The sequence below is a fragment of the Sturnira hondurensis genome, unplaced genomic scaffold (assembly GCF_014824575.4).
Source record: "Sturnira hondurensis isolate 20B ecotype Veracruz unplaced genomic scaffold, ASM1482457v3 Scaffold0003166, whole genome shotgun sequence".
NCBI classification, from domain to species: Eukaryota; Metazoa; Chordata; class Mammalia; order Chiroptera; family Phyllostomidae; genus Sturnira; species Sturnira hondurensis.
In genome coordinates, this window is record NW_028075797.1 from 1,707,845 (window position 1) to 1,731,246 (window position 23,402).

Below are 23,402 nucleotides of genomic sequence, written 5' to 3' on the forward strand. Positions count from 1 at the left end.
TCCACTATTCAAAACAGGTCCAAGCCACCGTTTCCATCTTCCCTTGCCTGGATTATTGCAATAGCCCTCTAAATGCTTCCAGTATGACTTTCACCCATGTCCCCTACACCCCCATTTGCACGCAGCGGAATGATCATTTCAAAGCATTTGAATTGGAGCATGTGCCTGCTTGAGCTCAAAACCTCCTAAAGCCTCCCTGCATCACTCAGAGCAAAAGCTTTAAAACATCAGTACAAGCTTTAAAACACCCTCTCCTCCAGAAGCCTGTAGCAGCTGGTCAGGTGGAGCAGTCTCTCCTTTGTGCATGTACAACATCCGGGGCACACCTCCCCCAGCACTGACAATGCCACATGTGGCTCACTGGTGTCCCCCATTGGAATGCGAGTATCTTAAGGGTTCTTTCCCATATAACACCAACACATTGTAGGTGCTCAATAAGTGTCCATGAAATGAATGAATGCAGTGCCAACCTCACGGCTGAATCATGCAGCCACACTGAGTCTGTTGCTTAGAAGGGCCCTGCACTTGGTTTAATGTTCTGCTGTCACCATCTTGAAATTGTTACTAATTGTTGAACAAGGTGACCAGTATTTTTGTTTTTTATTGGATCCCCCAAATTACATAGCTAGTCCTCGATGGATGGATGGATGGGTGGATGGATGGATGGATGGATGGATGGACTCAACATATGCACTGCACTACTAAATGTCAGAATATAATGTCACACCTTTCAGGGGAAATCGTCTGACAAAGAAATTTTATAGTTAGCCAAAGCACATATGTGTAAAGCTAAAAAAGACCTACAAGACCTCTGGAAATCTGCCATATGTGTACCTTTCCTCCAGGAATGTTACTGGTCTTTGAAAGACAAACAAAATTTAAAATTCCAGTATATGGACCTGATTACCAGAAAAACACATAGCATCTTTCAAAAGAAAGAAAAGAAGTGATGAGGATTAATATGATCACATAATTAATACAAAATGGCCATGGTTCAAGTATAGATATAACATCAGAGCAGAACAGACACCTCAGAAACATTCTCAGTCTTTCCATACATAACACCCAAGAGCATGATAAAGATGGGTCACGAATCAGGGGGAACGTGGCATTACCCAAGTAATGGAGTTGACATAATGGAGTTGACATATCAAATAAATGGGAAAGATTGAATTAGAATGTCAACTCCCAAGTATAATTCCTAATTATAATACCCATGTATATTTTAGTTATATGCTAAGAATTTGACTTAATTTTAAAATAAAGCCAGAAAAAATACATGAGAATATTTTTTTCAAACATTGAATGATAGAAAACTTTACAAGATTAAATTCTCTATGAAAATACCCCCTCCAAAAAAATGACCAACATTAAAATGTAAGCCATGAGTTTGGAAAACATATTTGTAATAAACATTGAAGACAAAGATAATTACTTTACTACATAAAAAAGTACACGCAAACGAACAATTGAGTTAATCAACAAAAAACTCTGTTTTTAATAGCTGAATCAGAACTTTAAATGAGAACTAAAAATGCAAATGCAAATAAATAATATTTGGAAAAATATTCATTCTTACTACCAATCAAGAAAATGCAAGCTAAAATAGGAAAATGTGACTATTTATCAAATTAGAAAAATGTTATAAATTATGATATCTATTCATTGTGAAAGAGGATGAGGCAACAGAAGGATTCGCATGCTTTGCTAGTGAAATTATAAATGAATACAAACCTAATGGAAACCAGTTTGGCAAAACATATCAAAAGCCTTTAAAAAGCCCATACTTTTGGTCTAATAATTACACGTGAGGCTATTTCTATCTGATACTGAACATAAAGTTTTACATATAAAGGTATTCATCATACCATTATTTAGAATAAATATTTGTGCCCTGCCTGGTATGGCTCAGTGGAATGAGTGCCAGCCTGCAAACCAAAGGGTCGCAGGTTCGATTCCTAGTCAGGGCACATGCCTGGGTTGCAGGCCAGGTCTTCAGTTGGGGGCACATGAAAGGCAACCACACATTGATGTTTCTCTCCCTCCCTTCTCTTCTCTAAAAATAAATGAATAAAACCTTTAAAAAATATTTTAAAAGAATAGATATTTGAAAGCAATCTCCATCTTTGCCTATAGTGAAATGAGAAATTGACTTATGGTCAAACCATTGCAAAAAAACCATACAACAACTAAATTTAATGTCTATAAGGAGTTTAGTAAATGGGGAAATATTTATATTAAAAGAAAAGACAGAATACAAACATTTATACATGAGTGTGATGTTAAATATGTAAAATGTTTACAGGGGGAAAAAGCAAAGCACTGTTATTTTAATGCTGTAAAATGAAAACCATTTTGTTTTTTAATTTCTACTTTCCCTGTTTTCCCAATGTATCACAATGAACACGCTAATTTTTTTAAAGATTTTATTTATTTATTTTTAGAGGAGAAGGGAAGGAGAGAGGGAGAGAAATATCAATGTATGGTTGCCTCTCATGCGTCCCCTGCTGGGAACTGGCCTGCAACCCAGGCATGTGCCCTGACTAGGAATCGAACCACGATCGTCTGGTTCGCAGTCCCACGCTCAATCCACTGAGCTATACCAGCCAGGGCCATGCTAATTCAATACAATGAATACTCTCCTGGCTGATGAGCAGACTGGCTGGCAGTCCCCATCACCCCTGGCAAACAGAGTGAAGACAGACGCCGGGCACGCTGGCAGCCACCCCTCCAGTCTCATCCACCCGCTTCTGCTCTCAGCAGTTGGGTTGCATACCTGCCAACAGCCCTTTTTTTTTCCCTCCTCTTCATGCCAGCTGTGCTTGTTACTATAATTACGTAATTCTATTAAATTACATAAATTGATGACATTGTGAGCAAGAAAAGAAAGAGGATTACTATTGCAGTAAAAACCAAGTTGAATGCTTTAGAACGACGCCACAGAGGGAAAAAAAGACTAGAAAAAGGAAGGTGTGCAACTAGGTGTGGGCAAGACAACCACATCAAATTTGGAATAATTTATACAATAGAGAAGATCTCCGCATACCGCATCACAAAGTTGCCTTCTTAAAATCAAGGGTATCATGCAGCACAGACTGAAAAAGAGCAGATCTTGGAAGCAGGAACAATTTCAGAGTCAATTTCTGTACGACGGAGCCACACACAGAAAAGGCAGCAGGGGAAACAGTATGGAGGAGACGGGAACTACCAGGGGTGGGCCATGGGCAGCCACTGAGTGTTAGAAGAAGAATGAGACACTGGCTTGTAAAACCAGCAGATTCGTACCGTGATAAACTGATTTAGGAAACACCTGAAGAGAAGCCAGCTTTACATTAAAACGTAAAAACTGTACTCACGGTGCACAGAACGAAATACATTCACCCAGAGCTAGCTTACCAAACAAAAGACATCCCAGAGGGCAGGAGATGAAGGCGCGGGGCAGGCGGAACGGGAGGCACCGTAAGCCCCAGAGGGGCACCAGCAGCCTTGGCCACAACTGCAGTAACACCCCTTGATCAAGAAGGTAGATCTCATGCCATGTACTTACCACAATAGGAAACAGGAGATGATCGAGTTTTGAAGGTACATTTTTAAATCTTGGAATTAAAGAGGCAAACACTGGTAATAAAGTTAATGGAGTGTAGGACAGGAAAGGGAGGAGAGGGGCTGGGAGAGGTGAGGAGACACTGGGAGGGGAGGAGAAAGGAACAGAGGGGCGGGCTGACAAGAAGCCAGGCACGTATCAGACATCCCACATGAATAAACTCGTGTAATTTCCCAACAGCTCTATCAAATCAGTAATATGTTTACAGATGAAGACATTGAGCCCTGGCTGGTGTGGCTCAGTGGACTGAGTGCTGGCCTGCAAACCAAAGGGTCGCTGATTCAATTCCCACTCAGGGCACATGGCTGGGTTGTGGACCAAGTTCCCAGTAGGGGGTCATGTGAGATGTTCCTCTCCCTCTCTTTCTCCCTCTCTTCCCCCTCTTTAAAGATAAATAAATAAAATATTTTTTTAAAAAAGACATTGAAAGTAAAGGTGATATCCACCCTCCAAGAAGTGGTTCAGAGGCATAAGGACTTGAAAGCTTCTGCCGGGAGGAAAGGACTAAGAAGTACTTCAAAGCACAGATGTCAGTCATCCCAGTGGCTCCCAGCTGCTCACCAAAACCACACACTGAGCTTTTGCAAAGTAAGGATTTCCAAGTCAAGTCCCACCCCATATCTGCAAAATGTGAACCCCCAGGATGAAATCTGGGAACTGGTACTCACTGGCCTATTGCATCCCACGGTTTTCAGTAAGCATGAGAGCTGTAGGCTATGCATGTGCCCAACTTAGCACAAGTAAAAATGTTCTCACTCTGCGAAAAGTGAGATGTTGATTTGTTCTTTCTGTTATAAAACCATAATTCAGACAAGCCTCTTACTTTGCACCCTACTTAACTAGAATAAAAATCTGCAGTATTTGTTTAAACTTCCAAAGAATAAGGTGCTCTGTAGCTTTGTAGTATATTCTTTGTAGAAGCACCAAATTCTCCAGGTTCCATAAAAAGTAAGCAATCATCTGTCTCCTGTAGAAATGGGCTCTGCCAAATGTGTCTTTGTCTCTGCTAAGAGACCTGAAACACTGCCTTGTCCAAAACTTTGGTTTGAGGGTCACAAGACTGGACGGAATGTTGTATGTTAGCTAAGCTAAGTGATGCCCCTTATGGGAGGGAGCCATCACAGGCCAGCCACCCTTCTTTCTCCCACCTAAACACAGCAGCAGCGCACAAGGGTCCAGACAAAGTCGCAAACTCAGCTAAAAGACGCCTTATGCTTGGCCAACCTAATGCCCTCTGCAACAGTTACACTGTTATCCACACCCTATCAGTGGCATATAAACGCAAGACTGAGAAAAATATTCACTACTCACTCTTATACCCTTAAAAAGTCTTCAGCACAGTGCTGGGTACTTTAAGCAAGTGCACAGTACGTCTTAGCCATTGTTATATTTATTACTATTATCACTGTTATCATCATCATCATTATCATTAGGAATTCCCTACTTCTTATGGTTAAGAGAATAAAAAACACTTCATTAAATACAAGCATACTGGCCTAGTGATCCAGTTATTTATTGCTATATAAGAAACCACCCCAAAAGTTAGTGGCTTGAAAGAACAACTACATTTCTTTTTTTTAAGATGTTATTTATTTACTTTTTTAGAGAAGGAAAGAGAGGGAGAGAAATATCATTGTGTGGTTGCCTCTTGAACACCCCCATACTGGGGACCTGGCCTGAAACCCAGGCATATATGCCCTGACTGGGAATCAAACCAGTGCCCCTTTGGTTTGCAGGATGGCACACAATCCACTGAGCCACACCAGCCAGGGCACGGCTACATTTCTTTTGCTCATGAATCTGCAATTTGGGCAGGGCTTGGGGGTGGGGACAGCAACACTTGGCCCCAGCTGAAGAGGCTCGGGGGCAGTAGTGGGGTGGGTGGAGTAGATTTAAGCTCGATTACTCACATGTCTGGAACCTGTACTGAGAAGACGAAAACAGTTGGGAGCTGGAATGACTGAGACTTCTTGGACACGTCTATCTATATATCTAGCCAGAGAGCTAGCTCTAGCTCTAGCTCTAGCTCTCACTCTCTCTCTCTCTCTCTCTCTACCTGGTCTCTCCCAGCATGGTAGCCTCAGGGTTGTCTGACTTCTGACTTGGTGGCTCAAAGCTTCAAAGGTTCACATCCCCAGAGACTCTATTGCCCTTTATGGTCCAGCTTTGGAAGTCAGTCCACATTATTTTCATTGAATTTTATGCCCTGGAAGCAAGTCACTAAGGCCAGCCCATAATAATCGATGGGAGAGGAATTAAACTCTACATTCTGCTGGGAATACTGTCAAAGAATTTGCAGATGTGTTTTTAAACCACCACGCCTAGGAAGATCATTTCTCATTCCTTTAGATTGAGCTTTTTATTGCTGCCAAAATATGCAAATCTAACCAGTCTTGGCCAGTCATTGTTCACAGGAAAAGACACTCTCTGAATCATTGACTCTACCTATCTGATCCATAAAATTACAGAAGTTGAACACATTTCAGATCTTGTCTAGTTTTCAGCGAGGAGTCCTGAGGAGGCCAAAGGGTCTTGTTTCAAGGAGCAGTGATGATTCTGCCTAGCATTGCTATAGTATTGACAAAATCATTTATCAGCATTCTCCTATATTTACTGGCACTCTTCAAAGTACTCTTCAAATAGTATCTTGCACAGTCTTTATCATAGTTACAAGAGCAGCTGCCATCTTTCAGATGGGCAAATGAGAGCTTAGCGGTGTCATGTGAGTTGCCCAAAATCCAAGCTTTGGGTTGGCTTTATTAAGTAGCCAAAGGAAGTTTGAGATTTCCTCTGTCTAACTTGAAAGTCTGTGCTCAGTGGGTTGCGTGGCAGCCCCTGGAGATCAGCTGGGTAGGGAGGTCTCGCTGGTTAGGGGACCAGGGCTGCAATCTCTGACTCTTATCTGGAATTTACTGCTATAGAACTTTCTCCACTGAAAGTTAGGCTTTCAACCAAACCATACCTGAGAGGTACCCATGAACTTACACTCTAATGAAAATGCGCACAATTAACACTAGATCCTTTCTTATGGAGAAGAGGAAGGACAGATCTGGATTCCCGGGGGGGCCTGGGGTTTTCATATCCCTAAAAAGGGAGCTGGAGCAAGCACCCACCAAGTAGTGATGCTGGGGGGCTACAAGCCCCTCACAGGCTGCAGTGGGAGCAAGCCAAGATCTGAGTGAGGAGGATGAGGAGGAAGAAATGAGAGCAGCCTACTCCTCCCCAAGTGTCTGTCTATGAGTAAAGTTCACCGGAGAGCAGTAACAGACAAGAGTTTAATTCAAACCACCCATTAGTAACTACTATTTAGCTTTTGTTTTCACCCAAACTGCTGCGTGCAAGTAAACACTGGCCAAGGGTTCTTACATCATCCTGATTGTTCACCTTCAGCTAATGAAGGAAAAAAAGCTCTTGAAAAGATATTGCATGAGATTTGTGTGTTTTAATATTGTTCTCAGCCCCTCTCTTCAAATCTCCTGGAATCAGTTCAACAACTGGAAGATGGGTAGGCAGGAAGTAAGACTGAAGTGCATTTTAGAACAACTTGGCAAATTAGCAATGTTTTTAACATCATTAAGAGCTCTTAAATATTCTTCCCCAAACTACATTTTTATCTTGTGAATGCATTTCAGTAATGGCTCTAGAGGAAACTGTGCGACTTTGGCACAAACATAAATGTTTGCATGATTTAAAATTCAATGGTAGCAAAGATCATGATGTTCTTTAAATTGCTAATTCTTAAACTAACCTTTTTGGTTTGTCTCATCTTGAAAAAATGCCAGTTCCTATCAGCAGAGGCTGTAGTAAAGACAATGCATATATTATTTAGTTGTTTGTAATTGCAAACAACTTAGCTGTATTTCAATACTTAACCCTCAGCTCCAACACAGAGCATAAGTAGGGTATGATTACAATCATTCCATCATTCTGTAAATAGAACAATAGAATATTGCAATGCAAGACTATTTTCTTAAAGCCAACAGCAGAGCCGATAGAGAAGCTGGTCTAGAATGAGGAACTTTCAATCTGACAGCATTACCACACATCACTTACTGTTTAGCCTAGTCAGTATCTGCTGATCATATTAATCAAGGACAGAAACCTACCGTAGATAGACTGGAAATATCACTCAGGACACCAGTGTTCTAACCCTGCCTAACTGAATTAGGATGACTAATACCAGCTGCTATAACAGATAAGCTCCAAAATCTCAGTGGTTTAGCATGATGGTCCAGTGCACCGAGACATCAAGGCAGAGCTAAGGAGGGCAGTGCCCTGCTCCATGCAGTCATTTAGTGTGCCACCCAGAGAGGGACTCCAAGGCCACCATAGAAAGTTAAAGAGTGAAGGCATGGAGGACCCCACAAGCGTTTATGTGAGCCAGGCCTGACAGTGGCAAACATCATTTCCACCCACCGTTCACTGCCCAGAACTCTGTCATGTCCTATGGACCCACCTAAGTATGGGAGACACCAAAGATTACCTCTGTGCCAAAGAGGAAAAGAAAAGTCCCCAGTGAACTCAGCACTGCCTCTGCCATTCCAGCTAGAGACAAGGGTAGTTCTGTGCTGCCTGATGTCAACCTCCCTGACTCAGACCCTGATCTGATATCAATGATACCATAAAAAAGCTTTGTCCCCTACATTCAAGGAAGTGCAAAGTAAAGGTCAACCCCAGATCAGAGATAGATCAGGGTGGTGAACTGGAATGAGAGGAAGGGTGCACTAGAGCCAAAGGGCTTCCCTTCCGGACACAAAGGAACCACACTGGCCATCTGCATTAGCTATACGTTGACATACAAGCTCTAAAGCTGCCTATACACACCTCCAGGGCCTGGACCCTCAGCTGGATGGCATGGTTGCTATGCAAGACTTGGTACCCATTAAAAAATGACCATCACAAGACTATACTGGATCATGCACAATTAAAGCTACCAAGATACCAATATAATGCATATCTGATTGGAGGGAGAGCACAGGACAGAAGCCAGAGACAAAGCCACCCTGAAGCCTGCTGAGAGTTGCCCAAATGAAGAAGAAATTAACAATGTGCACTTGTCAGCATTCCTGTTGTGCTAATTTCCTTGCAAATATAAGCAAAGTCTTTTAATTAACTTAATATCAATTTCACTTTTCTCATATTTTATTTTAATTATGGGCTAGATTTAAAGCTCACACAGCATAAATTACAGCCCTAAAATTAACAGCTTTACGACTCTACAAACTAGTAACAGCTAAACCTGAGAGAAGCGAGGTCCCCTGCCACCATCCTGTCACTGCATCCCCACGCACATCTCCAATCCCTGTACCAGCCCATGCTGGTCAGGACTGAGTTCCTCGCCCAGGAGTCAGCAAGTACCAGCTTCACAAAGGAAGACCCAGAGAGGCAGCTGGTGGGTGTCTGTTCTGGGTCAGTATCAGTCTACAGATAGCAATGCTATCAGCTAGAAATGCCAGGGAGCACCCATTTGCATCCCTACTACTTGCTGCAGTCCACACAGACATGTCTCTGATTGGAGCTCTGTTGAGGCTGGACCAGCCCTTGGGGTTCTTATCATGATTGCAAGAAGCACCTCAGCAACAATCAGCAGGGAACTTTGAAAAAAACAAGGTTATTACTTAGAAGCCCTGGAGGGTATACTGCACATCCCAGGCCACACAACAAGGCTGTAGACAGAGAGGCAGAGAGTGGTCCTGGAACTCTGCCTTTACTGGGGACAGGGTGGGGTACCCAGACTTTCCTAGGTTTACTCTTTATTGGCAAACTTAAAACATAAGATTGGGAGTTAATAGTGCAGAAAGAAACAGCAGGGACACTCAGGTCAGCTGTCAAGGTCACCCTGGGGGCTGCCTGGCTCTCTATCCAGCTGTGTGGTTGCCAGTATGTTCATTCAAGATGGATGCCTATGAAACGGATGCCTTGGCAATCAAAAGCTTAATGGCAGGCCTTTACATTAGAATTTTTTTAAGCTTACCATCGGGCAATAGTAACTGTAAATATACAACAGTGTCTCTGGACAAGTTATTTATGTCTCTGCATTCCAGCTTCCTCACGTGTAAAATGGGTGTAATAGTATAAGAAGGTCTGGTGTAGAATTAACTACCGTGACGCACTTGCTATGTATTAATTAGATGGTGAATACAAACACTGTGTGTGATAAGCCACAGCGTACACATGTATGTACAAATATCATGTATGTCATCAAATTTAAAATGCCTTCCACTATAGGTTGTACCATTTTTATGTGCCCATAAGGGAAAAAGAGCTAACAACTAAAATGTAACATGCTGTTGAGCCTAAAATGAATCTCAGCTTCAAAGATATAACAATGTGTATCTAGCATTGACAAAATACGGTTTATGTATCATAGTTTCAATTTATGAGATGTCTTCAAGTCAAGTCCAAGTTAACCAGAATGCCCAAGGAATTCAGTATTCTAGTTAATTCAGTTTCTAGTAGCAGAGTCCTGCTTCATTTTATAATTCATTAAAAATGTACTGGGGATATAGAGAAGATGTGGATTCCCAATGCAAATACTATTTCTTCTCCCCTCTGGCCTCCACCGAATTTACTTTCTCTGGAAAGCAACTATTTTCTTGAAGGCTGGTCAGGGACACTTCTGGTGGTTTTCTTTCCTAATTAAACAATAGGAAGAGATGTGGCCAGTGGTACAGTACTTTCTACCCTGTATAGAGATGCAATGACTGGAACTACAGCAGCCATCTTGCAACCATGAAGAACAGATCACGAGAAACGACATTATAATGTCATCAGAATGACCGCATGATTCTGAACCTATCCTACCACTACTTCTGAGTTTGTTAAGTGAGAACAAGTTCCTGCTGATGAATTAATTCTTCAATGACCTAGAGAGGGATTTTTTTTAAATGAATAAAACCTATTGTCTTGCAAAGTATTGAGTCTGACCATTTCGCCAATTCATTATAATGCAAGACAGAGATAAACAAGGACTAAAAGAAGACCCATGCAAAGCAGAGTCTACAGTCCAGAAGAGGGAACAATTCATTCTGACACAGTGGCCAGGGAATGTTTCAGGAAATAAAGGGTTTCTGAAACTGATCCTTGGAGAATGTATGAGATTTTAATAAGGTAGGTGCATGGGCATTATTCGTAATCTGATAGCTAAAGGACCCTAAAGTCTTGTAGCTCTCATTTTTACATGAGTAAGCTTTGGTCCCTAGAAAAAGAGTAGAACTAGAACACTGGTCTCCTGGCCATTAGTTCAATATTATTTCTACCAGGGAGGGACTGCACCTAACAAGCCATGGGTAGCCATAATACACCCCTCAGTGAACACTAATCACACAATTAGCCATTGTAGCTGAGTCTGGGGTAGAGGGAGGCCCCTGTGGAACCCAGTTCCCTATTAACTGTCAGCACACTCCGATGCTGGTGTCTGGATGTGGCCGCCTGTAATTACGGCAGTGGTTTATTACTCATGCATGGCAAGGCTGAGGATCTGCAATGACAGGAACATTATTAAAAGCAAAAACTTCTCTATCAGTAGGTAAGCCGATTGTCATCCACATGTTAGAACAGTCTAAAGACCTCTGAGGAGCAATAATGAAGGCAGAGGAAGGTCTTTCAACCAAATGAATCCCATGGTTTTTTTTATGTATTCCAGGCATCAGAAAAAGAGGGAGAAAGGGAGAGAATAAAGGAAGGAAGGAAGGAGGGAGGCTCTCCTGCTGGGGTAGGGAGACAATTTATCTGCTTTTTTGTGGCTCCTGTTTCCCATGGTCAAAGGCTACCCCACGGTAAGTTGGCTCCCCTGAACTTCTCGGCTTCATCTTCTGGTCCCTCAGCAACTGCTGAGGAGTCAGCTCCTGTCCTGCAACAGGCCCGGCACTGCAGCCGAATCCAGAAGGGGCAGGAGGACTCAGGTGCCTGGCAGTAGCCTCAGAAGGCAGACCCATGCGGTGGCTGCAGCAGCCAGAGCTGGGACAAAGCTTGGTTTGGAGCAGGCAGTTCCTCTGTTCTCCTCACCAGGGCCTCCCACAGACTCCCGCCAGCGCACCCACTTCCTCTTTGGCGTGGGAAGGCCTGGAGAACAAAAAGTGGGGCCTATCACCAGGTGCTAGACAAACAGGCCCAGCTAAGCCTGCAGAGCATGCATCCTCAGGGCACCAACCCGGGCCATGAGGGAGGCTTCTTCTGGAATGAGCTGATTAGGGAGTCACTGGAAGGACAGCAGAGGACACAGAGGTGAGGACCCTGGAGGAGCTGACAAGGGAACTCCTGGGTGAACATGGAAGGATGGAGACAAAGGGCATGGCGGGGGGGGCGGGAGGCCCCCATGAAGTTGGGGTGGTGGCAAGCTGGAGGGGAGCACTCAGGTGAGAGCTCCTGAAGGCTGACTCAGATTTTCCGAAGGGAGCAATTCCAGGGGCTAACTCTTAGCTTGGGATATGGCCAAGGAGGGGCCTCTGAAGTGAGGGGTACCTGGGATCACTGAAGGTCAGAAGGATGGTTGAGTCCCGAACCAGAGGCTCAGCTGGGCCGGTGGCACCAGCACTCTATACCCAACTCCCAGGTTCTAACCCACTGTCCTGCCTGTCCGCGCATAAGCTGAACCCCAACATCAGGTCTCCAGCTGGTCTCACTACCTGCCTCCTCTGGTCCATGTGTCGGAACTGCCGTGTTCTCCTGTTCAAGTACAACACTCCATGGTTAAGCACCTACTGTGTACGAGTTAAGCCTCACCGTTTCCATACTTATTCTAATATTCTTCTGGGACCTAGTGTATGCTACAAACCCATCTTTCCAACCAGGACATGAGTGTCTAGCTGGGCGCAATGTCTGCACCTCTCTGTGATCTGGGCCCATGCCCAGCAGTGGGGAAGTGCTCACAAGCAGATGTGAAGGATCAACATGGTCTGTAATGAGACTTGACATGTACAGGCTGCCATTTCCTCTTAGGCCTCAAAAGTGATGACCGAAAGGCCTCACCATTACAAGTGAGCAGGGTGCAGAGGGAGGTGGTTAGAAAGGAAAAGGAAACAGAGTTGGCCTCAAACATACATGAAAAGAAGGATCTCAAGTTAATTCAGAGTCCAAGCAAGTCAAAGAAGAAGGACCTCCTCACACTCCTCTTGAGACATCCATGTCAGAGAGCAACGACCACCCTCTGCCACCACGGGGGGGGGGGGGNGGGGGGGGGGGGGGGGGGGGCTAGCTGCCCAGTCACTCATTCCAGAAAGGTTTGCTAAGCACCTACTATGAGCCAGTACAGTTCTCAGCATCAGGCATATGACAAGGAACAGGCATGCAAGGTTGCTACCTTTAAGCAGTTGGCACTCTCCCAGCTGCCGTGCATTAGGCCCCATGGCTCATGCAGGACATTTTGAACCCCGATTCACCCCAAGTTAGAACAACCCCGCTGCACAGTTGAGAGGTGAAGTGATCTACCCAAGGTCACGCAGATAATGAACAATACAACAAAAACCACACCCGGTCTGCCTGACCCCTAACAACCTTTCTTCTAACATTATATTCTTAAGAGTGGGAGGCTGTGTAATCTTAGGTCCTCTCTCCACTGGATGTGGGCCTCACTGTGCCCACATTCCTTCTTCCCCTTGTCGTTGTTAGGTCTAATTACTGAGTCTTCTTCCTGCCCACAAAGGACTCCTGATTCAGAAACACCACAGGTTCAAGGGGTTTGGATTGCCTCCTAGAGAAGGACACTGGCGGCCTCTCCGGGGTACTGATGGGCTGGGCTCAGAGGGTGCCTGCAGCACACACCCTGGCCAGTACAGGTGTTCCTGCATCGGAGGACTGTCCAGAAACTGCCTTCCCCATCCCTCCAAGAGGAACTGCTGCCTCCAAGTGCTATCAGTCTGTCGGTGGTACATGAAGTGAGCCTCCCTGCAGCGCCCAGGCCCTGGCTTCCATGACTGAGCCTTCCCCACACCTGGGCCCCACAGAGCCCTGCCAAAGGGCCCTGTCACAGAGCCCTGCTGAGAGCCTGCAGGCAGGAGGAGGAGACCCACACTGCCCTCGTTCCTCTGATGCTTGTTGCAATGATGGATTTTCATACCAACCTTGGCCCTCTGCTCCTCCCACAGGAAACGCTGGCACCACCGCGCCCTGCAGCCCATAGGAGCACATCTATGTCCCAGCAGGAAAGAGGAAACAGCTGTGGGCCAGTCTGGCACCCACGAAGAGATGCCTTCAAACATCATCCCTCTCTTTCTGATCCCACCCTGGAGGCCTAGACAGCAAATCTCTACTCGTGACCCTCTGTGGCAACTCACTTTTCCTGTCTGGTCGGTTTAGCTTCTGTGTCAGGCTGGGTGGGCTGCGCTTGGGTTATTTAGGGACATTTTGGTTTTCTGTGGCTCAGATGCTAGCCTCGTCTGCCTATGTAGCTTGGGGGCAGGCCTAGGATAGGTAATTTTGACTTTTCTCCATTCCCACAAAGACTTTCAGTTTCTTCAAGGAACCTGCTTCTATTCAATATCCTTCTGAAATCTCCATTTGTAACCCAAGCTGAATCGATTGCACTCCCACTTACGACAGAGCTGCCCTGGGCATGGTGAACGAAGCAGTGACAGGTGCCTTTCTAATTCATTGCACGGGGGCTCTGACGAGGGACAGGATTGACGGCCAGAGCTCAGGGCTTGCGTGGGGCAAGCGGAACACCACACCCCTCCACTGTCTGCCCCCGAACCTCTCCAGAGGGTCCTGGACTGGGGAAAAAGTACCGTGGAATTCGGGGATCTTGGCTCTGCCCTTCACTGGCTGTGTCATCTAGGCTAAGTCACTTCGGATCCATTTCTCACCTTTGTCAGCTCTAAAATGACAGAAACAAATAAATTTCTCCGAAGGCCGATAGAAAGCCAAAAGTCATGGATGGAGTTGCATGGGAATTCTAACAAGAAACCTGCCTGTCCCAAGGTCCATTTTCCTAATGCTGGTGCCAAACCACCATGTCGCCATTTTCAAAAATATTTTAACAGATTATTATTTTCTTTTGTGTGACTTTATTGAGATTTTCCAAATCCTTTACAATAAATACAAATTAGTTGTATTCTACAGAAAAAGAAGCATAAAACATATTCATGCTATAAAATGACATATTCAAAGAAAACACACTGAAATGTGCTAGTCTCTAATCTGGATGGCGGCTTCACCTCCAAGCTGCTCAGAAGGATCGGATGCCCTTCAGTCAAGCAGATGAAGGACAAGAGCAGCCTCAAGGTGGTACAGGCAAGGTAATGCAGGCAAGATGGGGCAGGTAGGAGGGTGTTGGCAAGACGGTGCAGACACAATAATGCAGGCAAGATGGCTTCCTCGCACTCAGCCTCCCCGGCTAAGGCTTTCCAGCTCCTTCCCCTTAACACATTCACCCAACCCAACTCAGCCTTTATAGTGTCGAGGCTATTTCCCCTGAGGCTATCAATTACCTCCTAAAACTAGCTCCCATCCAGTGAGATGCCCACATTAGGGGCCAGGTGCTGTGGCAGATGCTGATCACATTAATCAAGGAGGTAGATAGTCTGGACAGAAGATAGTCTGGACGGTCACTTAAGAAAACAAGGGTTGTAACCGTGCCTAGCAGAACTACTCAGGATAATTAACACCAGCTGCTGTAACAGATAAACTACAAAATCTCAATGGCTTACCATGGTGCTCCAATGCACAGAAACATTACGACAGAGCTAGGGAGGGCAGTGCACTGCTCCACGCAGTCACTCAGTGACCAAGGATCATTTATGTGCCACCAAGAGGAGGACTCCAAGGCTACGGCAGAAAGGTAAAGAGAGAAGGCATGGAGGACCCCACAGGAGTTTATGTGGGCCGGGCCTGACCGTGGCAGGATAGAGGTGGTATTAGTCCCAAATATGGTACAAAAAGTCACTGACAACAAAGCCTCAGGTAACTCGGAGCAGGAGGAGCTCAGATCACGCGGCCTGGCACAACGTCCCCCGCCCAGCCTATGACTTTCGGCCAAGCTTTAAAGGACGAATGTGGAAAGGGGCCAGGAGAGCAAACCAGGGGAGCTAGTACTTCTCAAAGCCTGGGGCTAAAACGTGGAGACTGCAGTCTGAGGGCAAACGAGAGGTGTTTCAGCAAATGGATCAGCCTGGCTCGAGGAGGCAGAGGACCCTGGGCCAGGGTGGGAACTTGGGAGAGGTGGACTGGAGCAGACTGTGGCAGGCCCTGTCTGCTTCCAAGTCTGACCACAATTCCTCGGGAAACAGAGAGCCCCTGGAAGGTTTGGGGGCCTTAGAAGGTAGAGCTTTCCACTCAGATAACCGGAGCCAGCATGCTCAGCGGAAGAGAGGGGTGAGAGACCGGAGGCAGGATGCTGGGTTAAAGGACACCACCACAAAGGTCAAGGCCAGCAGTGGGGCCCCACGGAGAGACTGGAAGAGCAGATACAAGAGGGAATCTGGAGAGAAAACACTAATTCACTCCCATGTGCTCTCCTCCATACCAGCATCTTCACCATCACTTTAAAATGTTATTCTCAGCCTGTACTTAAGAAAAACAAGAACAAACAACTACAACCTGCAACTGTTTTTCAAAAGGCAGGATTCAGGACCTTGGAATGAGAGTCTTAGCAGAGAGGCCCCCTAGCCCAGGGGCCCCTCTCAGGACCTCTCACCCTTAGCATGAAGGTGGCCGTGCTCACAGCCAGGGAGGTGGAGCCCTCCAGGAGTCCCTGCTGCTGGGCCTTCTTCATAAGAGTCCACAGGAAAGGTGTGAGAAAGATGAGCAACCTTTAAAACTTGAGCTCCCGCTTTGTATACAAGGGCTGGACCCAGGTGGCCTTGTTCCTGCTCTATGCCCAGTGCCTGGCTCTTGCAGGTCCTCCAAAATCCCGAAGAATAAAGAATGCAGAGGTCAAGGTGTCCCTCTCCTCCTTCAGTAGTAAAGGATGGAACAGGCTGCAGGGCAAATGGACATGGCAATCCAGGTCCCATCACGGAGGCACTGGGAGACCTCTCCTCCCATCGCCACCCCCCCACTGCAGCAGGTGGCCCCTGCAGCCCTAGCACACCAACCAGTGGGACTCTAGTACTGGAAACAAGCAAAGGCAGAGGAGGCCATGCTGGGGCGGGGGGTGTGGAGAACAGTGGCTCCTCTCCATTTCACCACTCTCCCTGCTCTCTTCCTCCGGGTGTCATGTCACTACAAATCACACTCTTCAGCCAGGAAGACAACACCCACCTAGCTGCAGCTGAATTTCCGCCTTGTCCAGGAAAAGCTCTCAACCCAGCCTTCTCCCAAGTCCTCCTCAGAGGCTGCAAGTCAAGAAAATTCTATCTTCTCTCCCCACACACAGCCCCTGACCCCACCAGTCCCAAGTGCTGGTCACCCAAAGTAACCCCAGGGATCATTTGCTTGATGGAAGCCAGAGCCCCCAGCCCATCAGTAGCAAGCGTTTGGCTTCTCAGGAATCCCCGCCCCCACCAACTGGTGTTGGCAGGCACATGGGTTTTCCCCTTTGCTTGGTGTGGGCAGTAGAGTAGACAGCAGTGGAACCTGGTCCAGGCCCTAAGCTTGTCAGAGGTACAAAGCCTTGGGACCTCACCCCAGATCTACTGAGTCAGAGACTCTGGTGGCGGGGCCCAGAACTCTTTGTCTTAACAGGCCCTCCTTGTGACTTTGAGGCACATGGGTCCAGACTTGCTGGTCCAGACTTGCTGGTACAGCAACTAAGAGACTCAATTTCAGAACCAGACTGTCCAAGTTCAAGTGCCAGTTCTTCAACTCCCTGGCTGTGCAGCTGACTGTTAAACATTTTCCTGGCGGGTGGGCAGCATAACAGCACCTATCTCCCAGGGTTGCTGTAAAGACTAAACGAGTCCCTGCATGTCTGCGGCATTCAGGTGATAGAGACTATCTGGAATTCCGTTGTCCTATGTGGGATACTTAGGGGTGCGTGCCTATATTATATTCAGTTTCTTAATTGAAACCAGTACTAACTTGACATGCTTCCCCGGGTACAGCTTGACAGTGAAGGAGCTCGGGCTATCCTGCACTCTGTTTTGGTTCCCTATGGGTTCGCCTGTGGGCACCCCCAGGTATCTGTGTAGAATAATAAGGACTGCCCCGTAAGCTTCTGATTCCTCCAGAAATGAACTGTGCGTTTTGTTTCATTCTGTGCCTTGATTTTTTGACACTCAGGAGGGGAGCCAGCTCTCTCATGACCCCGACAGCAGGTTACATTGACAGCCAGGCCACATTGTCTGTGAGGGGTTGGTGAGACCATAGGTTCCCACTGCTGTTACGAGTTCAAGGCACCCCCTGGATATTTGTTGACTGACATGGAGAAGACCAAAAGGTCCTTCCAGAGGATGCTCAGAGGTCTGACCACGTCCCACACAGAAGGACCCAGGAGGCATCATTGGAGAGCAGAAAGAGAAGAAGTCTGGTGTCATCCTTCCCCCACCACAGGCCTGGTCTGTCACTCGGACTGCAGGGAAGACGGCTAAGTTGGATCTTCCTAATGTAGAATCTTCTTGTCCTCAAACTTAATGCTCCTTAGAATTAGGAGGAGACAACAGATAGAAGTTGTCAAGAACACAGGCTCTGGGGTCAACCAGTGAATGGGATCTGACTCCAGACTTGACCGCTTACTAGCTGCAGGACACCAGGCAAGTCAACCTCTCCCAGCCTCCTCGTCTCATATTTGATGCAGGGATGGAATGGGGCCTCTTTGGACTGATGGGAACATTCCGTGAGATGTTGCACTGACGGCATCTCTGCACCGGGGCCTGGCACAGGGCACGAAACCCACCCACTACTGTTATCTTCACGATTATCTGTGATTCTGGAACCACGGATAGAGAGCGTGTGTTAGAAACTCCGGAGGGAAGGAAGCAGCCTTGATCCGACTTCCACGCCAGCTGTGTGCACTCCGGAGCGCAGCCTGCACTCCAGTAGGGAGTTCCCAATCTGACCTTGGGGACGGCGGGTGTCCAGTGACCTATCAGTCCCCGGACCAGACGCGACCAGAGCACACTAAGTCCCCCTCTGTTCCTAAACACTGAGGAGAACATTTTAGCTGGGACAGATTCTGACAGCTGCCATTACAGTAAGTCCTCACCTCACACGGTGAAGAGGTTCTGTGACTTTGAGAAGACCGGTAGAACGAAACAAATTTTACCACAGGCTACACGGTGTATAAGCAAGAGTTAAGTTGCTACAGCATCTCATCAATGTTTTAAGGAAATGAGGTTGAAGGGATCCACGTTATTGGAGGACCTGCTGTAAGTGGGTGGCACGACCTGCTTTACAACACTGTAAAAACCTGCTTCCCCAACCCACTGAGAACTTTCACAACGCCCTCAGGCAGCTCTCCGGCTGAGAAGCCAGGTGTGTTTTTAAGAGCAGCCTCCACCTAAGCTGCGGGATGGAGGAGGAGTCCTCATTATTAGCTGTGCAGCCCGCCTCATCCAACTCACTATCAAAGTGCATTAGCTCCAGACCTGAGGCCTCGATTCTGCAAACATTTAACCCTATCAATGTTCCTCCCTGTCAGACTCCACCAAACGCTCAGTTGTAAGAGCTGTTTCCTGTAAGTCAGTCTGCGCCTCCAGTCCCATTTGGCCGCACGACTGGTTTCTGCACTTGGGATGATGGAGTCACCCGGTAAGCATTCCTGCACGCTCCTGCACAGGGGGACCGGGAGCCAGTTCCACTGGCATGTTTCCACAATAAAAGCAAACTTACAGATAAATTCTTCCTAGTAGGCGAGCCAGTAGTCCCTGCCTCCTGGCCAAGACAGGACAGAGAGGGCAATGGGGAACGCGCAGGAGCCAGGAGGTGCCCGCTCTCCTGAGGCGCGCGCAAGGCCCCCGGGGTTTGCCGAGCCCCCTGGGCACCGGCTGGCGTCCTTACCATTCAGTTGCCGGTAGACGATATCCTCCAGCAGCGACAAGCGCTTCAGGACTGCATCCTGGATGGGGCTGGCGCTGTGCGCGCTGAGGTTGGTCGCCTCCGCGCGCGGCCGAATCTCGTGGAAGGCGTCTCCGCTGCGCACTGCGATGGGCCGGCACTTGGCCAGAAAGAGCACGAAGCCGGCCACCGCTATCAAGTTCAACACCAACAGCACTTTGACTCTTCTCAGTGAAGCCATCAAACACGCCCGGCCGGCCCTCACTCCGGACCCGCGCCCTTTCGGGCTCCGGCGAGGCGCGGGGCAGCCGGGGCCGTGCGAACCCCACACTCCGGACGACCGGCGAGAATTCCAGTCGCTCCCGACCCTGCAGCGCGATGCTCTGGCAGCGGAGACGGTTGAGAAATCAAGGCGCTCAGGGGGAGAACAAAATCGCTCGCGTGGAAGCCCTGGGTCCGTAGAAGTGTCCCCAGAGATGCCTGCTCACTCCACGGCGCGCGGCCCCTTCCAGGTGCCTCGCCTTCTCCGTGAAGGGCCCAGGGCACCGGGGCCTCTCTTCCGCACCAGCAAGTGGTTCGCTGCTGGACCTCAGGCCGCCAGGAGTGGGGCTGCGGGAGCAGCGGACCTCTGGGGCCAGCTGGCGGGCAGACGGGGCTGCCCCGGCGCCGGGGTGGGAGCGGCGCGCAGGTGCCCTGCTCAGGGTTTGTCGCCCGCACGCGGGGAACAAACCACCCTAGTCCGCAGGCGGCGGTCGCGACGAGCGACCCGTGGTCTTCAGCCTAGGACCCACTCCCCACGGCGGGATCCTTTGTTCCGCTCACCAACGCGCCCATCACTCAGGGCAGAGGGAAGGAAAGCCCGCGCCCGGCACCCGCATCCTGGCGGCTCCGCAGTCACGCTCAAGTCTCAATTACTCTCAAAGTGGGGACAACACTAGGAGGTGGGCGACGGGGCAGAGCGCGAGGTCCTTTCCGCCCCTCTCGTCCGGAGACACCCGACCCCGCTCCAAACTAACCAGCGCACACTGAGCTTCGGGCTCCGGGACACGTTCCAAGTCCTAACACCACGCCGTGAGCCTTCGGGGCCTGCCGGTCACACTGGCCTCTCTACGGGCTGGCGCGTCTGGAGGCTGGCCGGGAGGAGGAGTCCGACCTTAAAAGTCACAGCAGTTCTCTACCCCCTCCGAAAACGTCGCGGGGAGCACGGCGGGAGGGACTCACGCGGCGCACCCTCCGCTCGCCGGAATGGGCAGCACCGCTTGTCCCGCGCCCCTAGGAACCAAACGATGAGTCTCCTAATTGTCGGACGCAGTGATACCGCTGCTGCCGCACCGAGAGCCCACTCGCACCCGCACTGGAGAGTCCGGGCAAGGGGGGACGAGGTGAAGAGGGGACGCGCAGGTGGCGGCGGGGCGCGGCCCGAGGGGACAGGCTGCAGCGCTAGCTCCTCTGCTGCCGCCACCGCCGCCGCCCCTGGCCACCCACTCCCCGCGAGCCTATCGGCCGCCGCCCGCAGGCTGCCGAGCGCCCAGCTCCCCAGCTCGCCGGCTCGCCGGCTCCTGCGCGCGCGCACGGAAAGGGTGGGGGCTCCTAGAGAGTCGGCACCGGGTGGGATGGGGGCAGTCAAGTCATGCTGGCTGCTGCGGGCGTTGGAGAGACCCTTCGGTTCTCAGCACCGCCCGAACGGGCAGGTCCGTTCCATCCCGGGTGACGATGAAGACATCCCTTTCTGTGTGCTCGCAGCTCCGTTTTGCGTGGCCAGGAATGGCTGGAGGGAAAATCTGGCCTGGAGACTTGGATTCTGTTACTTTGGGAGCCAGGCCAGGCGTTAGTGGGCTGGGTGGGTTCCCACCGTGTGAAAATTCCAACCATCAAAATCACAGTTTCTGTGTCCACCCACACCTCTATACGCATTTCATTATAAGAAGCATACCTGGGGGCCTGGATTTCCACAATCTCTTTCTTTTCCTAAAACCAGGAGTTCTCAAATAATGGAATTCAAAGCCCCTGGTTGATCCATTTAATTCCTTGGGCCTAAAAATGAAATACGACTGCCAGCGAATAAAAATCAGGCAATGAACCTGATGGTTTCCACTGCTTCGTTTTGATCTCATTAAAGTATTTATTTATTTGTTTTGTTTTGTTGCTTATTTATTGTTTTAAGTATTGATTTTTAACGTAGAAAAGTGCATGGAAACATATAACAAGCATTGTATTTCATCCCTTGGAACCCTAGACCTAGGTTTAATACCATTTTTATGGTTTTTACTATGAATAATGTACCAGGAAGTGACTACAAACCAGTTAAATGGAAAAGCCACATTGGAAGCAGAAGGAACCGTTTTTAACCAAGGTGTTGGACACAAAATGTGTTGAGTAGGAAGAAACCTGAGTTACTGAGCAGTTAGGACGCGGCAGGCACTGGGCCGAGCATGGTGCCCTCAGCATTTCACTGAATACCCAGTTGAGTCAGGTGTTGTTATAACTGCACTACAGGTGGAACCCAGCACAATCTATGGTGATGGGGGGGTGGGGTCTGCAAAGATCATTTTTGAACATTCCCTGGGCCACAGAACTGAAACTGGAGAGGTTGATGCAGTGGGCTACACAGTCCCCAGTAGTAAGTGGCTCTCCACAGGTAGGTATGACTCCCAGGCACGTGCCAATTTAAGAGCAGGAGACAGGAAGCGAAGTAGAGGAAACGGCCTCAGAGTAATGAGATTTCCAGACAAGACTCACTTCAGAGAGCTTTCTTTTCTCCCTCTAAAGTCAAAGAGGTCCCTTACCTAAATTAACTGCTTATCTTATCATGAATCTTAGAGGCTTCTCACCCTCTTTCATCTGGGACAGCTTTTCGCTCCTCTGACACTCCAGACTCGAGGTCACCACACAGGAGTGCTCCACTCCCGCAGTCCTGCGCTGAAACCCCACCCTGTGACCACCACTCCTTAGCTTTTTACCTCTCCTTTCCTCAATCCCAGCCTCTCTCCTCCAGCAGCTAACCACTCTTCCCTCCCTCTCAGGTATCTAAGACATTTTATCCACTTCCCCCCACCCCAGTTCTTTATCTACCTTCCCTGGTAACTCTGGGGTTCTGGGTAAGCATTAATTTCAAACACATTCCCAGTAGCGGCCACAATTCACACACACTCATATACATGGTCTCCCACTGTACCAACCTGGCAATCCCCATCTCCGAATCTACCTGACCATCTTTTGCTTGCACCCATGCACTCAGGCAACAGAGTGTACCCAGAGAAAACTGCATCACCTGAAATCTTGGGGGCATTACCAAGAGGTGGTGTGTAACTTGAGCTGCATCTTCAATTCTTCTCAAAAATGCTGTTCCTTGTCTCTAACCAGCTCCTCCCCACGAAGGTGCCCAGAGTAGTCTTCAGAAGTTCACAAACACCCCTCAACCAGATGCAAAAAAAAAAAACTGTGTGTACATCATATGGTCATTTTTCTATGGAAAGATCTATAACTTTCATCAGATTCCCACTGTGGGCAGTGACACCAAAAACTTAAGAACCTGCCTGATATATGTTAGGTATGCGAGAACATAATGAGCTAAATATTTCTTGTGTGTCAGCTGCTTATGGAATCAGTGGTGACCGAGCACAAAAGGTTGGTGGAGCTCTCCATTAGCTTGCATGCCTTGATAGAAGAAAGAAAACTCTAGGCTAAGCCTAACAGGTTGAAATGAGAAATGAAGAGTGAACTGATGTGAAGGAACTGAGTTGAACAGGTTCAGCCCACCAAGTAAATTCTCAAGCCCTAAAGCAGCACACCTAGCCATTTCAATGACGAGCACAGAGATGAAAGGATCTGTGTACAGAGCCATCAATTGCCCTGCACCCAGAGGCTCCCAGAAGGATGAGTGACCTCCCTCCAGCAATTACCACCATTGGTCTGCACACCATTAGCC

The 23,402-nt window shown here is 48.2% G+C and overlaps 1 protein-coding gene across 2 annotated transcripts in view; it reads right to left on the reverse strand.

Annotated features, from left to right (window-relative positions):
• Window positions 1-21,234, reverse strand: part of GALNT17 (polypeptide N-acetylgalactosaminyltransferase 17) — a 436,260-nt gene extending 415,026 nt beyond the window's left edge. The window contains exon 1 of one of the 2 annotated variants that reach the window (XM_037041732.1): window positions 19,478-21,232. In XM_037041732.1, coding sequence (XP_036897627.1) covers window positions 19,478-19,715 — 238 coding nt within the window. In that variant the 5' untranslated portion in view covers window positions 19,716-21,232. Of the gene's footprint in view, window positions 1-19,477 lie in introns of both variants that reach the window. The other variant, XM_037041733.1, reaches the window with a different exon arrangement.
• Window positions 21,235-23,402: the final 2,168 nt, after the last annotated feature.